This window comes from Arabidopsis lyrata (assembly GCF_000004255.2).
Source record: "Arabidopsis lyrata subsp. lyrata unplaced genomic scaffold ARALYscaffold_4, whole genome shotgun sequence".
Taxonomy (NCBI): Eukaryota; Viridiplantae; Streptophyta; class Magnoliopsida; order Brassicales; family Brassicaceae; genus Arabidopsis; species Arabidopsis lyrata.
In genome coordinates, this window is record NW_003302552.1 from 871,338 (window position 1) to 888,562 (window position 17,225).

At 33.6% G+C, this 17,225-nt stretch overlaps 2 protein-coding genes, 1 long non-coding RNA gene and 1 other non-coding gene across 6 annotated transcripts; 2 read left to right on the forward strand and 2 right to left on the reverse strand.

Annotated features, from left to right (window-relative positions):
* Positions 1-192: 192 nt before the first annotated feature.
* LOC110229371 lies at positions 193-5,659 on the reverse strand. 3 transcript variants are annotated; one of them, XR_002332764.1, is made up of 5 exons: positions 5,435-5,659; positions 4,892-5,028; positions 3,859-4,801; positions 3,715-3,765; positions 193-3,526 (listed from the first exon to the last, which is right to left on the reverse strand). It is a non-coding gene; the product is annotated as an uncharacterized LOC110229371 (long non-coding RNA). The 3 variants fall into 3 exon arrangements; XR_002332763.1 differs by having other exon boundaries at positions 4,542-5,028; XR_002332762.1 differs by having other exon boundaries at positions 3,859-5,028.
* Positions 5,660-6,656: 997 nt separating this feature from the next.
* Positions 6,657-8,513, forward strand: LOC9314673. Its single transcript, XM_021030040.1, has 6 exons — positions 6,657-6,852; positions 6,949-7,025; positions 7,276-7,399; positions 7,482-7,586; positions 7,671-7,970; positions 8,047-8,513. The coding sequence occupies exons 1-6, from the start codon at positions 6,736-6,738 to the stop codon at positions 8,323-8,325; spliced, it is 1,002 nt and encodes a 333-aa protein (XP_020885699.1). The 5' UTR covers positions 6,657-6,735; the 3' UTR covers positions 8,326-8,513.
* A 46-nt stretch (positions 8,514-8,559) lies between these two features.
* Positions 8,560-8,632, reverse strand: TRNAR-ACG. Its single transcript has one exon. It is a non-coding gene; the product is annotated as a tRNA-Arg (tRNA).
* A 400-nt stretch (positions 8,633-9,032) lies between these two features.
* LOC9314674 (ras-related protein RABH1d) lies at positions 9,033-10,782 on the forward strand. The gene is made up of 4 exons (XM_002878561.2): positions 9,033-9,533; positions 9,801-9,871; positions 9,989-10,189; positions 10,279-10,782. Exons 1-4 carry the CDS (start codon positions 9,417-9,419, stop codon positions 10,511-10,513), a joined length of 624 nt encoding a protein of 207 aa, XP_002878607.1. The 5' UTR covers positions 9,033-9,416; the 3' UTR covers positions 10,514-10,782.
* Positions 10,783-17,225: the final 6,443 nt, after the last annotated feature.

Below are 17,225 nucleotides of genomic sequence, written 5' to 3' on the forward strand. Positions count from 1 at the left end.
GCGGCCAAATGTGAAGTCGTACTCCTTGTCTCCTTTGATTGGTAAATATTAGAGGTTTTATGATTTTTGTGTAGAGACAAAACGAATAAGAGTAGTAGTTTTAATGGTTGGTTTGGTTTGTGAAATGAATCAATGATAATGATATTGTCAAATCAAAACCCAATTCACAGCTACGGAACAAAATAAGAAAAGTAATCTAAAACCGTCCAATTCGATTAAACCACATTTGACCAATACATTCATTCTAGAAAGAAAAAAAAAAACACAAGAAATGGGTTCAGTTTTGTTTGGTATCTTCACATCTCACGAGTGTGCAAACAAGATATCACCAAATCAGTCGGCAATTTCAAACTTTACGGATTCGTTGTGAACCGAGTTCACGGTTTGATTTGGACCACTGAAGGGTGTTGTTGCTAATTCATGTTTTAAAGAGTAAAGCGAAGAGCATTCAAGGAGTGAGAAACAGAGCATATGGTACACTAAAGTCTAGTGATGAAGCAAAGTGTTAAGAACAAATCCAGTTTAACTCAAACTACAATCCTATATACAAATAATGTATAATCAGTTATGAAATATTGTGCCATAGTGAATCACATACAAAATATCTAAGCTCAAGAAAATACAAATTCCAATAGAATAATTCAATATTGAAGAAATAAACAAGCATACCTAGGACGACAATATTTTTTAAAACATTTTCATCACTGAGAAATCTCAAATAAACAAGGACATAAGGCCATTACAAGTAGACAAACAAGGGCACAAAACCACTAAAAGAAGACAAGACAATCAATAGAGCTTGAACATGCATAGATTAGGACCACACAACATATATTTCCAGAGAGTCAGAGAGACAAAACCAAGGAAGTAACTAACAGCGAGATGATGCAAAGGGTAAGGCAAATGAGTAATTGGAATAAAGAATTACGGTGACATATATATTCATAAATTCTAGTGACAAACCTGACTGATCTTAGACATAAATTTCTCTAAAAATCAGACTCATAAAAAAACACACACAACTTTATATTTTCCAGAACAAATCAACTATACAACTACAACTACACTTGACGAAACACACAAAACATATTATACTCACACTACACAAAACATCTTATACTCAAACTATTTTGATCTTTATATGAAGGAATTAAGATCCTACCAAAATTGGCAATTTATAGAACAATATTCGAGAGAGAATATGTGTAAATATGACTTGTTTCATTTTAGCTCTAGTCACTTAAAGACACGGACTCAGTCCTCCATAGACCTTTGACAAACAAAACTAGACCCAAGACTGTTAGACTAAATGATATGAGCGAAAAAATAGAAACAGAGTCGCAAAACTTAGAAAATGAGTGAAGGCAAACTTTACATGATAACAACATCTAAGATTTCATCCAACTGTGGTTGAATCCAAATAACCAAGGTCAGACCATAACAAGAACAACAAGAAAGCATAAAACTACAAAAGTAATATGAAATTATTCAAAAAAATCAGATTCCAAAATATTTATAAAGCTAAGAGACCTGCTGTGTTATTCAGCTTCAACAGTCACAAGGAAACAAGACAGCCAATTTTTCTAAAACACGTCATCACTGAGAAATCTCAACATACAAGGGCATAAGACCATAACAAGATGACAGGGAATAACCACACAATATATTTCCAGAGAGAAGAGAACCGAGAAAGTAACTAACAAACCAAATAATACAAAGGGTAAGCAAAATGAGTAAGTGGAATGAGGAAGAACAATGCACTCTAATTCCATCTAACAAAATATTCATAAATTATATTACTGCACAAAACTTCTCATGTTTTCAACACAAAAGGGTTGCATCACGACAAACCTGACAGATCTCAGACATAAGCTTCGGATATGAACTAACACAGAAAAACGCATTGTATCAATCATTCTACACAATTCAAAGAAGACCAGATATAGCAAGTACACACAACTATACCATCTTACAGAACAAAATTTAGCTGTGACATAGTTACTTACACGGCTATATTTAAACGAAACACACAAGACCTACATGTAAATGAATGGTTTTCCAAACAAACTTTAATGTCACAAACAAAATAAAAATGCAACTTTTGATCTTTGTATAAAGGAATCAAGATACTAATAAATATTTAAATTGACAATTTATATGAATAATGTTACATAAAGAATCACATACTAAACATGTAAGGCTTGCCTCCACTCATTTTCTAAGTCTTACGACTCTGTTTCTAATGTTTGTACTCATATAGAAAATGATATCATTCAACTTTGTCTGAATCAAATTAACCAAGCAAGAATAACAACAAGAAAGAATAAAACTACAAAAGTAACATGAAACATATTCAAAATCAGATGCCAAAATATTTATAAAGCTAAGAGAACCAATGTGTTATTCAGCTTCAACAGTAAGAAATCGTCAGTTTTATAGATTCTTTCAAACAATTCATCACCAATCACAATTTTTCTAAAAACACATCATCACTGAGATATCTCAACAAGTAAAGGCATAAGACTATAACAAGAAGATATAGAAGGGGCTCATAATATATTTACAGAGAGAAAAGAACCGATAAAGTAACTAACAATTAGATGATGTAAAGGGTAAGCTAAATGAGTAACTGGAATATGAAATGATAGTGAGAACAATCCACTCTAGATCCATCTAATAAAATATTCATAAATTATATTGCTGCACAAAATTGCCTCTGTTTTCATAATACAAATGGGTTGCATTGCATCACAACAAACTAGACAGATCTCAGACATAAGGTTCTCGAAGAATCAGATATAAATCAACACATAAAAAACTCATAATCGTAATAATGCTACACAACTCAAAGAAGACAGTAGCAGCAATCTGCTATAAATGATATGAGACAAACATTATAAACAAAGTCAAAAGATTCAGAAAATGAGTGAATGCAAACTTTACATGATGATGATCGCAGGAATAATAACATCTAAGATTTCATCCAATTCTGGATGAATCCCAAATAACCAAGGAAAGACCATAACAAGGAAATTTACAAGAAAATAACATAAACATATACCAGAAGATTCACAAAACTAAGAGAACTCATGTGTTATTCAGCTTTAATTGTAAAAAATAGTCAATTTCATAGATCATTTATATTTATAACCAATCATAGGAAACAGTGTAACAAAGAAACCATAAAATAAGTATATTCGAGTTGAGAGTATTGAGAACCATATATCAGAGAACTTCAAACTGAACCATTGAATTCAAAATAGAAATTAAGATTTATCAAGTGAATTAGTTTTTTTCAAATTCAACTTTAAATGCTGTAGCAATTCTTCTTCTATCATGAAGAAAGTATGTTAATAAGAAGGATATATACCTACATCTTTTAGAGATAGAGAGAAAAACTTAAGCAAAAGCAATATTCTTAAAATGGAAATATGACAAAGAAGATAAATCCAAAACTCTTACGAAAGGGTGGGAAAGAATAACCTGAAAATCTTGTGACGATCTTTGAAAACTGGAGAACAACTGCCTGCAAAATAAAAAATATATATGTGAAGGTAGAGAGATCTATGTAAGTTGTATGTTACTTCTTAATAATGTGTACACATCAATGAATTTGTTAAACAACAGCAAAAAAAAGTAAGAAAACATAATATATAGAAGAGATAATCATTTTACCTGAATTCAAAAATATAAAATATCAAGAAATTCACATACCTCGAATTTGTATGTAAGCTGTATCATGCATGCTCCATGAATGTCATACTTCTGCATATTAACATTGTAACAAGTAATTTTGATTATCATACTTCTGCATAGGATCTTAGGGACAATGACATTCAGAGAGGTAAATTTGATTACCTTAACCGAGCCGAGGCATTTGTTTTAATCTCGGTGACTAGGAACCCGAGAACTTACGGAAATCGGACTATAGCGTTTAGGGACAGGGACATTCAAAGAGGTAATTTTGATTACCTTAACCGAGCTGAGGCATTTGTTTTAATCTCGGTGACTAGGAATCCGAGAATTTACAGAACTGAGACTATCACGTTTAGGGACAGGGACATTCAAAGAGGTAATTTTGATTACCTTAACCGAGCCGAGGCATTTGTTTTAATCTCGGTGACTAGGAAGCCGAGAACGTTCAGAACTGAGACTATCACGTTTAGGGACAGGGACATTCAAAGAGGTAATTTTGATTACCTTAACCGAGCCGAGGCATTTGTTTTAATCTCGGTGACTAGGAAGCCGAGAACTTTCAGAACTGGGACTATCACATTTAGGGACAGGGACATTCAAAGAGGTAATTTTGATTACCTTAACCAAGCCGAGGCATTTATTTTCATCTCGGAGACTAGGAACCCGAGAACTTATGGAAATCGGACTATCGCGTTTAGGGACAAGGACATTCAAAGAGGTAATTTTGATTACCTTAACCGAGCCGAGGCATTTGTTTTAATCTCGGTGACTAGGAAGCCGAGAACTTTCAGAACTGAGACTATCACGTTTAGGACAGGGACATTCAAAGAGGTAATTTTGATTACCTTAACCGAGCCGAGGCATTTGTTTTAATCTCGGTGACTAGGAAGCCGAGAACTTTCAGAACTGAGACTATCACATTTAGAGACAGGGACATTCAAAGAGGTAATTTTGATTACCATAACCAAGGCGAGGCATTTGTTTTCATCTCGGAGACTAGGAACCCGAGAACTTATGGGACTATCTCGTTTTCATTCTACAGTTCAGGGACATTGAGAGAGGTAATTTTTATTACCTTAACCGAGAGAGGCATTTGTTTTCAACTCTGGTGAATAGGAACCAGAGAAGTTATGGGACTATCATGTTTTCATCTACAATTCAAGGACAGGAACTTATAGAGAGGTAATTTAATTACCTTCATCGAGATGAGGCATTTGTTTTCACCGTTTGATAAATACAAAACCTTGAGCGGTGTCTTTTCTTCTTCTTAATTGAAGTTGCACAAGGTCCCAACTTTGAACTATCTCCTTGTTTTTATCTTAGGAACCAAAGCTGCATAAAAGAGAAAGATAACTTGAAGTCAGATAAAAGACAACTAAACATAGTCGACGCAAGAAAAAAAAAAAGTTTCTGGCTTTTCACAGTATAATCCATGAAAGACGAAATATTTTGAATTGAGAGATTACATGAACCGCAAATGTAATTTCGAATTCTCAGAACAGAAATCAAAACGAGATTTGAAAAAACGCCCTATTCGTTCTGAAACCCTAGGATCTAAAATCCAAACACCGACGGTGGGAAAAGAAAGAAAACGCAATCAGATGAGAGAATCAGTAAACCCTAATTAAACTATGTTCTTATGAAGTCAATTTGATAGAATCTCAAATTCAAACACCGAATACAAAAGAAAACGATGGAAAACGATGGAAAAAGAAAGAAAGAGAGAAAAGGAACTCACCGATTCAAACCAGAGCTCTGATCGTCTTCCGTCTCTCCGATCGTCTTCCGTCTCTCCGATCGTCTTCCCTCACAATACTACCGACTGATTCCTCCGATGTTGCTTCCATACTTTAATTACTCAAGCCACAGAACTAGGAGCGAGCGTGAGAGAGAGAAGGAGAAACGAGAGAATCTGGATGAAAAATTAGGGTTTTGTTTTCTTTCTTTCTTCGATTTTCTTTCTTTCTTCCCTCACAATATCTGTAATCAGAATAATTAAGAAGACGAGAAGAAGAATATCACTAACGGTCATAAAAATATTTGGGCCTGAATTACGTGGCCGTCTTAACTAACGGTCTCAAAGACATAAACGACATGTGAGACATGAACTTTTATTTTCAGGATTAATTAATTAAGTAAAAATTATGTTAATCGAAAATTTAAATATTGATTTATTTTTGTATTTTATTTTACTTCAATTTTTTTTTCTATTAAAATTTTAAATTGATTTAAAATCAATAAATTTTTTATATTTATAGTTTAAATACAAGTGACTTTATTATTTTTGGCTTGAATATATTATTTAAGAAAACGTTTGTTCATTAGTTAAACATGAATCAGTAATTTTAATTTATAATTAGTCTATTTCAGTTCGTAAAATAATAAAGTTGGTACTCACTATTTTATCTGAAAATCACGAAGAACATGTTCATCTATAAATCTAGAAGCTTTTGTGCTCGCAACCACCCTTATAAAAAGCTCAAGACCCCCGCAACGAAGAGAAAAATTCATTCATTAGACTTAAACAATTTGAGAAAAACTCCATTGTAAACATCTCGAGAAGAGATTTTCATTGAATTTGTTTATTTAATTCATCAATACAAATCCAAATTTTTATTCTTATATTCTCTAAATCATCTTTGTATCATCCACAAAAATCTAGATTTACGAGATTATAAGTGTAGATCTTGCATCCACATTCACTCACGTTCATGCTTGTTTTGCAAACCAAGCATCATAGAGTCATATAGACAAGGTGGGCTTGATCTCCATTGACATTGAATATGCTTTATGTAAACTTTTTTTTTTGTATGCTTTGAATATTTCTGGTACAATAAACTCGCTGTTTCAAAAGTAATGTAAAGGTAGACGTTACTAAAAAAACTAAAAGCAACGTCCACTAAAATTTTAAAACAAAAATAAATTATTTGACAGAACATAAAAGCGAAAAAAAAAGAGAGAAGCTTTCTCACACCCAAACGATATTTTCAGTTTTTAAAATTTGAAACCTTTACTGATCAAAGAGTGAATCAGAGAGTAATGGAGGAGGAGAGAAACATGGCGTTGAGCGATCCGCATCATTCCACCGCCGATCTGCTTTCTTGGTCTGAGGTCCGTCGTCCTGACTACTCCACCGCCGCTAATCGCTCTAACCAGGTTTGTTTTTCCGGCGAGAACTCATCATTCGTCTGATTTCGGTTTCGATTATGTTCCGGCGAGTGAAATTTCGTTCTGATTATCCTTTTTTTCCAGCCGTCTGATGGAATGAGCGAGGTGCTTGGTGGCGGCGGTCAGATCACTAACGCGGAATCCGAATCGCTTAATAAGAAGTAACGATTTCATCTCTTTTCATGCGAATTGATTTCTTTGTTGATTCTGGGTTTTGTTAAATTTATCAGATTAATTGATTGTGAAGAAGCAAATTGTACTGGTGAAATGTTTCTCTCTACTGAATTTTGCTTGATTTTAGGGTTTTGTTTGATTAGTTGATGAATTAGGGTTTAATGAATCTGCTTCTAAGTTCTGAATGTGAATTGTTTTTTCAGTAAATGATTTTTATGTTTCAAGTCTCTTTTTCAGTGTTTCTTATAGGAAGAATTGTTCTGGGCATAAGCTAAAAGAAATGACTGGTAGTGACATATTCTCTGATAATGGTAAAGATGATCCAAATCACCAGACAAGAATCCATTACCATCAGGATCAGGTACTTGTCTCATCCATTTTTACTTTTTTAAGGAGGTTTATGATGATAATGATATCTTATGTGATGGTTACTGGTTTTGCAGCTAAGCCAAATATCATTCAGCGGCGAAGAGAATGCCATGAAACCAAACGATAATGGTAAAGATGATCCAAATCACCAGTCAAGAATCCATTACCATCAAGATCAGGTACTTGCTTCTTCCTCCATTGTACTCTTTTAAGGATTCAGTTGATGATAATTGTATTCTAAGTAATGGTTATTGGTTTTGTAGCGAAGCCAGATATCTTTCAGCGGTGAAGAGAATGTGACTCCGAAGAAACCAACCACTTTAAACGAGGCTGCTAAGCAAAAGGAGTTGAGCAGGACTGTAGAAACCCAAGCAGATTTAAAGAGTAAGAAGAAACAGGCATTGAACACCAAGACCAAAGCAATGAGTGGCCACGACATCTTCGCATCTCCTGAAAGCCAATCTTGCCGCTTGTTCGGTGCAACACAACAAGAAGTTAAAGGAAATAAGAACACGGGGGAATCTGGACCGAGAAGCTCGCGTGCATCTGTTAAAGCCTTTAACGTAAATAGTGTTTATACATCGTGGTGATATTTGGGATGGCTAGAAAACTGACGGATTACATATTTTTCTTCGACAGGGGCAAAGCAGCAGCAACAGACTGTTTAGTGAAGAACATGTTGTGAAGTCATCAAAGAAGATACATAACCAGAAGTCTCAGTCTCAGGGACTCACAAGCAATGGTATCTTCAAGTCTGATAAAATCCCTCCTGGTTATTCAGAGAAGATGCAAAGCTCAGCTAAAAAGCGGGAAATGAGCGGACACAATATATTTGCAGACGGGAAATCGGAATATCGGGATTACTATGGTGGTGCGAGGAGACCTCCTGGTGGTGAGAGCAGCATTTCGTTGGTCTAGATGAGTCTTAAAACCCAAGACACTCTTAATATGTTTTAAATGTTGTCTGACCAAAGTAGTTTGTGTTGGTGTGGTCTTTCTTTGTCTACGGTCTCATTTATAACACTAGATAACTTCAACACAGGCGTGTATGTGTTGTTCTCTTCTCTTTCTTTAAAAAACAAAATGGCTTCAGAGTTTTTCTAGTACGATGTCGTTTGAACTCGAGAAAGGTTAGACAAAAATTAAATCAAACGACTCCACTGGGGATCGAACCCAGAGTCTCTGGTTTCGTAGACCAGCGCCTTATCCATTGGGCCATGGAGTCATCTGTGGTTAATCTGATCAGCTTAAGTAAAAGATATCAATCTTATCATAAATGAAAGCTTTTGGATTTTCTCTGAAGTGACTCTATTTTCATTGGAAAAAAGAAATTTTTTATTGTGTAAACATAGTGTATATACTGTATAACTATATATAAATAATGTCACTTGGCCGACAAAAAAAATATAAATAATGTCACTTGTGGTTTATGAAGGACAATTTTGTTTGTCTTGTCTGGTTCAATCCAAATCCAATCCAAAATTTTCATATTAATTTGGCTTTAGATTTTTATAGATATCTGATATCCCATCCACTTGTTCTCAATTTGCTTTCACAAAACTGGATTTCAGTTTGTTTTCGGCCAACTCAAGAAAACAAAAGAAGTAAGGTGACATTTGTTTTTTTTGTATCTTCATGCAAGTCTTTTGTCGCATACCACATAAACCCGCTAGGCCCATAATGTAGTTATAATTAGAGGATATTATTTTCCATCTTAGGCCCAAACATACCGCATCACTAAGCCCATTCTTATGCTTAGCGAATCACAGTCACGCGCCCTCGGAATGATTTTTGTGTTCTGTTTCATGTGTGTTCTGTTTTTTTTTGTTTCAACGAACATAAATAGAGAGAAAGGGTAAAATAGACATTTTATAAGCCGTCCTCGTCAACGTGCTTGGCTTCACTTTCCAAAAATAGGCTCTTCTTCTTCCTTCAGCTTCTTCTCTTAAAACATTTCTCCGAAGAATTTGAGAATCTGACTCCAACTTTTTCGATCTTTCAAAAGAAGAATGGCGTCGGTGTCACCATTGGCAAAATATAAATTGGTGTTCCTAGGAGATCAATCTGTCGGCAAAACCAGCATCATCACTCGTTTCATGTATGATAAGTTCGACACAACCTACCAGGTTAAATCTAAATCACATCGATGATTCTGATTCTCTGTTTCTGTTGTTTTTCTTTTCTCATTTCATTTTTAGTTCTGTCTCATTTTTTTACGTTTTTGATCATCGAAAACAACATTTTTGAGATTATTAGATTCATCAATCCTAATTATCACATTATGATCGTTAATCACGTAAATTAAATATACAAATGCTGAATGTAAATTTCATTTAATTGTAATCTTCACAAAATTTATTAAGTATACGCATTTATCTTTGTTTCATTCGCAGGCTACTATTGGAATAGACTTCTTATCTAAAACAATGTACCTTGAAGATCGCACTGTTCGTTTGCAGCTATGGTAAGAAATGCTCTTTAGAAAGTTACAAGTTTAGCTTCTTAATTAGGTCTAATCCATAAACAATGTAAGCTCGGTTTTTTGCGATGAGAAAGCTAAGAATGTGAATTTTGCCTTTAGGGATACTGCTGGACAAGAAAGATTCAGGAGTCTAATACCAAGTTACATCAGAGATTCTTCTGTTGCTGTTGTTGTTTATGATGTAGCCAATAGACTCTCATTTCTCAACACATCCAAGTGGATCGAAGAAGTCCGTACTGAAAGAGCTGGCGATGTTATCATTGTTCTTGTCGGTAACAAGACTGATCTTGTCGAAAAAAGGTAACACTGTTATAAGCCAACATTACAATTTCTCTGTTTTTCGTTTGATAAGGTTGTTTTGAAAACGTTCTTGTTGTGAAAATTTTCAGGCAAGTTTCTATTGAAGAAGGAGATAGCAAAGGTCGTGAATATGGAGTTATGTTCATCGAGACAAGCGCGAAGGCAGGATTCAATATTAAGCCTTTGTTTCGCAAAATCGCTGCGGCTTTACCGGGAATGGAATCGTATTCAAACACTAAAAATGAGGATATGGTTGACGTAAACCTGAAACCGACTTCGAATTCATCCCAAGGTGATCAACAAGGAGGAGGTTGTTCCTGTTGATGATCAGAAGAAAGAAAAGAGATATATATTTCCCATGAACAAGAAGAACCTTAGATCGTCCGGTTTTAGATCACAGACTGGTTCCATCAATATCATTGTCTGTCCAAATGCTATATTCAAAGAAATGTAGTGAAATGTTAGTTTTCAACTATGAAACATGTTTTTGTGAATTCTGAGTTGTTACCAAGACTCTCTCTACATGTGAGTGTATCTTTTATTTTGACAATGGTTGAAGTGATATACAGTAAATTAGGAAAGGGTCAGTAAGAAAGATCTCGAAACCGAAAATTTCACTGCAAGGGAGAATTATTTCAGGGTAAGATGACATTAAGAAGGCAACTTTAGTGTAGTGTACTCTATACACATATTATGGAATAGTGAAGCTAAGAAATATATGGCACTCTCTTCAACGTTCCAATGTCTTTTGACAAGGAGAATTCACCATCTTCCCAATTTGATCGCGAACGTGGTATCGACTTACCTTGGTCTCGTATGTGGCGTGGTGCTATATCTTGCTCACGTCTCCGAGTTCTCTTGGATTTGCCGTCGATCTATCTATCTTTGTGACCGCTTTTTCTTATTTTGTCAACTTGTCATCTTTGTTGCTTCAAGCCTTTTTCTTGGCAAAAACTCTAAGCTTTGTAATGTTTTTATGCGAATGAACAAAAAACAAAAAACAGAAGAAAGATAGAATTTTGAAAAAAGAAAGAAATCTCATTAAAAATGGATGTCACGCATTAGACTGTGTTTCTCTCAGTCTTACAATTGTAAAAATTCCTATATAAATAATAAATGTATGCTTATCTCCTCTATAAACAATAATTGTATTATTTAAATATTGTTATTTATTTTTTTTGTCGTCTAGATTTATTATTAATTGCAAATTATGAGAACTGTTACATAGACGATTCTACAACTGACAATTCCTTCCGACCCTTACTAGATCCACGACAGACTACACTTCCTTTCTTTGTAATCTTGATGAATACCTTCAATGATCCACGACCTGGCGACACTTCCTTCTCTGCGTAGAATCCTGGCGAACGGCTATAATTGTACATCGCTGGAGATCTCTTGCACACTTGCCTCCATTAATCTGCAAATTTATTAATAAATCGCAATACATGGAACTCGAACCCTAGACCTCTTGGTGTAGAAGCATTAATCAACCCTTGGTCAACCAATGGGCCAAGGGGCTTCCACTAAATATTGTTATTTATTAAATCAAATTAATTTGTGTGTTAAAATATATTTAAATTGAGTTATAATTTTAATTATTATATTTATGGTGAAAAAATAATTTCTTTAATTTAATCAAATTATAAAGGGATATGGCATTCTTAATTGGATAGATTTTTGTAATTTCTCATCCATAAAAGTTTTTAGTAGATATAATAATAAACTTCTATTTTTTGTTTGGTCAACAAAAGATAATAACTTCTTATTATAATATTTTCTTATAAATAAATATTTAAATCACCTAAATAATTTACCTTACTAGGAAAAGTTTGCTAAAAATTTGACATAACATAACTTCATTGGATAAGATTGAAAATGATATATTTCATAAGCTTTGTTCTATTATATATACAGATACAATCACATATTAAAACATCTCTCTTCATATCTAACTTCATTCTTAAACTTAATTAGGTATTCTTATGGGTTATCAAGCAGATCTAAAGCCAATAAGCTATTTCACAGATCAATGTGGCTTCTGCAAGAAAAAGATTTATCCAAAGCTTGGTGACATATACATGTATAAGTACGTTTTTCATATATTCTTTTAAAATCATTTAAGTTAGTTGTTTTATTGTAATTGATCTAAATTGTATTCTTGTACCGTGAAAATATAGTGACACTCCCTTCTGTGCGGAGGCATGTCGAGAAAAACAGCAGGAGGCTGACAAAGAGAAAAATAAAATAGAGACGATAATTGGAAAAGAAGATGAAACTAGATAGGAAATTGAAAAGGAGACTCATAACAATGTTGATGAGATTTCATATCCAAATATTAGAAATGACAATAGTTTTTTTGTTTACATTTTAAATTTTTAATAGTCAACATTTCCATATAAACCCCATCATGTATCATATATTTTAAGATAAGATATGGTGAAATATTCTTGATATATGTAATAGATTTCTATGTAAGAAAAATCTATTAAAGCACATATTTTATTTTTTTGGTAAATATTTTCAAATGATTATGTATCAGAACAAAGATAAAAAAAAAACTATTCTTTTGACTAATAATAGATTTTTTTTCTTTTTGTTTTCCTTTTCTCTATCTTCTTTTTTAATATACGTGAAATAAAACAACTCTAATTTGGAATAGTCTGGTTTTTCACATGATAGTATTAAATTAAAGATTAGCTTATGTTGAGAGAAATTTTTTTAGTCTGTCGAGAGAAATTAAACAACTCTAATTTGGAATAGTCTCTAATTTGGAATAGTCTGTTGAGAGAAATTTTTTTTTGAGAAATACTTGGGTTCACCCCTAGGTGTGAATTTTTTTATTCACCTACTTTTATTTTAGCCATTCAGAATTCGTCACATAATAAAAAAAATTAAACTCATTTAATTATTAAATATAATCTTTAACCACTCTTTTATAAACCCAAACTGATATATAATCTCGTTTAATTATAAAATCTAAACCCTAATTCTCTTTTGTAAACCCAAACCGCCATTTAAACTCGTTTAATCGTAAAAACTCTAAACACTAATCGTATTTTCTAAACACTAATCGTACTTTCTAAACCCAAATCGATATTTAACCTCGTTTAATTGTAAAATCTAAATCCGTATAAACCTAAACCGATATTTAACCTCATTTAATCATAAAATCTACACCCTAGTCCTTTCTAATAAACCCAAACCGATACATAATTTTGTTTTAGTGGCAAATTAAATTTTATAATTAAATGATTTTTTTTTTTTATTAGATGGTAGATTCTGATTGATTAAAATAAAGGAAGTGAATATAAGAAAGTGTGTGTGAAACCAAAAATTATCGATATATGAAAGATGCTACAATTTGGGTAAAAAAATTTAGGGTGATTTTCCGAATAAATGGATTTGGGGTCGGGTTGCCACATAATAAGATGCTACAATTTCGGTAAGTCTTTGTACTGTCACACGTGTACCTAGTTTAGATGAATCTTTTAACATTATTACTTGATTTTATATTGGCCTCAAAGGTTGGTTTTTTACAAGTATTTGGGTCTGACCGTATAGACAGTATAGTGACCCAAATAACTCAATGAGTATCACCACTTGCCCACTAAAGTTTTTGCTACATGGTAATGTGGCCACGTTACTCAGTGCAAGCGGCTCTAAAGGTTGACTAGCTAGACGACCAAAACACTGAGCCCGTTACCCGACTTTTGATCAAAGTCCGGGTCAAGTAAGTCCTTCAACTCTTAAGGAAATTTGATGTACATTTACGTGAGAATTTGAAATTCAAAATTAGTACTTATGTCTTTGTTTGTACGTAGTAAGAAAGAGGTAAGATCAAAACCGTTGTCTCTCAACCTCCAAGAAGACAGAACATGGAAAAGACTTTGCGGACCATGCACAAATAAGGACTTTGCAAACCATGGATAAACAAAGACTATGAATACCCTACAACAAGTACAAAACCCTCCATGCTATACTATATATTGCCTTCACCCACACAGTCACAGATATTAAAATTAACTGTCCGCCAGTTGCCAAATAAATTAAGCAAAGTAGATGAATTAAGCAAAGTTGCCAAATAAATGAAGCAAGGATTTTTTTTTTTTTTTATATAAACCCTATCGGCTATCCGGTCGGTCTCGGTAGGAACGCACCGAGGTGCTACATAGTGGACTGGTCCACCGTGTTAACGGTTAGGCCCTTACGGGCTACCACTCTGCCTATTCCGAGTTTGGAATGCCTTCCGACTAAGTGTCAGGGGGTAGTCAGGCCGCCTGCATTTCTGGCTACCAGGTAAACCAATTGGGGCCTGGGCAAAAAACCCGGACCCGATACCCGAACCGATACCCGGACCGAAAAAATCGGATTGGGGCGGGTTAGGGTATTAGAAAATTACCTCATTGGGTATAGTATTGGATTACCCGTTACCCATTTAAGGTACCCACAAACCCAAAGCAATACACATATGTTTATATATGTATATAGATAATTAGATATATAGTCTTATATAGTTATATACTTATATGTATGTCCTAGGTTTTAGGTTTTGTGACTTTTGTCGTTTGAATTTCCTTTAGGCCTACCCTCATATATCGGCAATCGGCTTCTCGAATCACAATATTAAAACTGGAAACCCTCGTTGTGTACTCGGCGACTTTACCGTCACCGACAGCTCTATCGCGAAATCAATCGGAGGTTAGTTCTTCTCCTTTCCGTTTAAAACATTCATTTTTTTACCCTATTTGATTTGTCTGTTTGCTTAACACAATTAGGTGAAAGTTATGATTTTTATTGCTTCCTAGATGTCGAAACAAAGATAAAGATTTGAAATTCAAAGTTTTTGTCTTTACATATTGGCTTTAATCGAGTCTCTGAAACGATTACAAAGTCATTCTCTCTGGTTTTTTCACGAGCACTCAAAACTTGGATCTTCAAAGTTTCAGATTTCAATCGCTTATGGATGGGATATTGAGTTGCAGATTTTATTTTAAGTTTGATATTCATGTTTGGATTTAAGCTTAAGTTCACGGTTTTGACTTTCAAAACAAAGTCATCAGTTATGCACCACCAGATCTTGTTCTATGTTTTTCTTTTTCGAATAATCGGATTTATGTGATTATGGATTGGAATTTACTCTTAACACTTAAGAGTTAAGTAGTCATCTTTGTTATTTTGGATTGGATTTAATATCTAAATGTCATGTTTGATGTTCTATTCTCTTTATTTGATCATTTGAGTATGTAAAGTGACTAGATTTGAACCCGCGGTACACCGCGGGGCTATAATTTTTTTAAAAAAATCTAAATATAATTAGTTTTGTTTATTAATAGAGAGTATAATAAAATATTTCGACCTATTTTATAAATGTACCATCCATATATCTATATTAATAATTTTGAGTATATTAATTGTGTTTTAGGTTTAAATGGTATATCTATATATACACTTAAACGACATTTGGCTTTCTTCTTCTTCTTGCCTTAGTTTAGGAGAAAGATTTTTCTTGCGGTACACCGCGGAGCTATTATTTTTTTTTAAAAAAATTTCTCCTTAAACTTCCAAATCTAGATTTTACCCCGCGGTACACCGCGGGTCAATTTTTTTATAACTAAAAAATTATTTTGCAAAATTTTAAGTTGTATTTGTTTTGTTATTATTGTTTATTTTGTTTAGTGTTTTTGATTTTATAATTAAATTTTGATTTTTAATTCTAGGATTTCATCCATAGTATATTGTTTAATATTAATATTGATCTAAACCCGTTGCACCATATAACCCCGTCCCGTAAAATTAAACATCATTTGTTAATTTTTTTTGAATAATATTTTTATCCACTACGGGTTGCAGGTTCATGCGGATAAGCCCGTAGAGAGTTGCGGGTTTGCGGATCGACCCACCAAAAGAGAAGCTATCTTTTGAAACCCTTTGTTTTGTTTAGAGGTTTTAAGAAAATATCTAGGCCTGGGCATTCGGGTACCCATTCGGGTTCGGTTCTTTTTTTTCGGGTATCGGGTCTATTCGGGTAGGGGTCAAGACCCATTCGGGTATTCTAAAAATTCGGTTCGGGTTCGGGTCGATTCGGGTATTTTAATAAAAAAGCAAAATACCCGAAAATAACCAAAAATACCCGGAATATTTTCGGGTTCGGGTCGGGTTTGGGTTTTTAACTCATATATACCCAAATCTAACCGAAATACCCGATTTCTCGAAAATACATTGGTTACTCTTTACCCAAATATAACCAAAAATATCTAAAATACCTAATATATTTGGTTTTATGATTGTAATTTTAGGTATTTCGGGTATTATAAAAATAAAAATAACTAATATTTTTAGGTGTATATTTGTATTCGGGTACATTCGGGTACATTCGGGTATTGGATTCGGTTCGGGTTCGGTTCAGGTTTTTTTCGGGTAGGAGGTTAGGACCCATTTGGGTATTTTTAAAAATCGGGTTCGGGTTTGGTTCGGGTATTGTTCGGGTTTTTCGGTTCGGGTATTCGGTTCCGGGTATTTTGCCCAGGCCTAAAAATATCCCTAAAAAATAATTTTCATTATATGAAAAAAAAGAAGTAGAAGAAATTGTAGTATCAACATTCCCGATTTTTACATCACTCTTTTTTTTTGTCATCTGGATTTATTATTTATTGCAAATTCTGAGAACTGTTACAATTAATTTTTTTTTTTGCAGATAAAAATCAGAAGTTAACTAAGTCGAGATTTTTAAAAAGATTGTGTAGAGATTTTTGGTAAATTGTTGAGAACATATTTGATTTCAGAATCTTTACTTAAATAGATAATGAAAGATTTTGTAGAGACTTTTGCTAAATATATGAGAAATGAATTTTAATTAAAAATCTTTACTTAAATAAAACAAATCTAAATAATTAATGCTAGTGGCATTTCATTGTAAATACTTCTCAATTTCAGGATTTATTTGCTAATTGTGATCCAAAAATGTATATATAGATTTTAAACTTCGGGTATTACCCAAACCGACCCGAACCCGCAATACCCGAACTGGACCGGA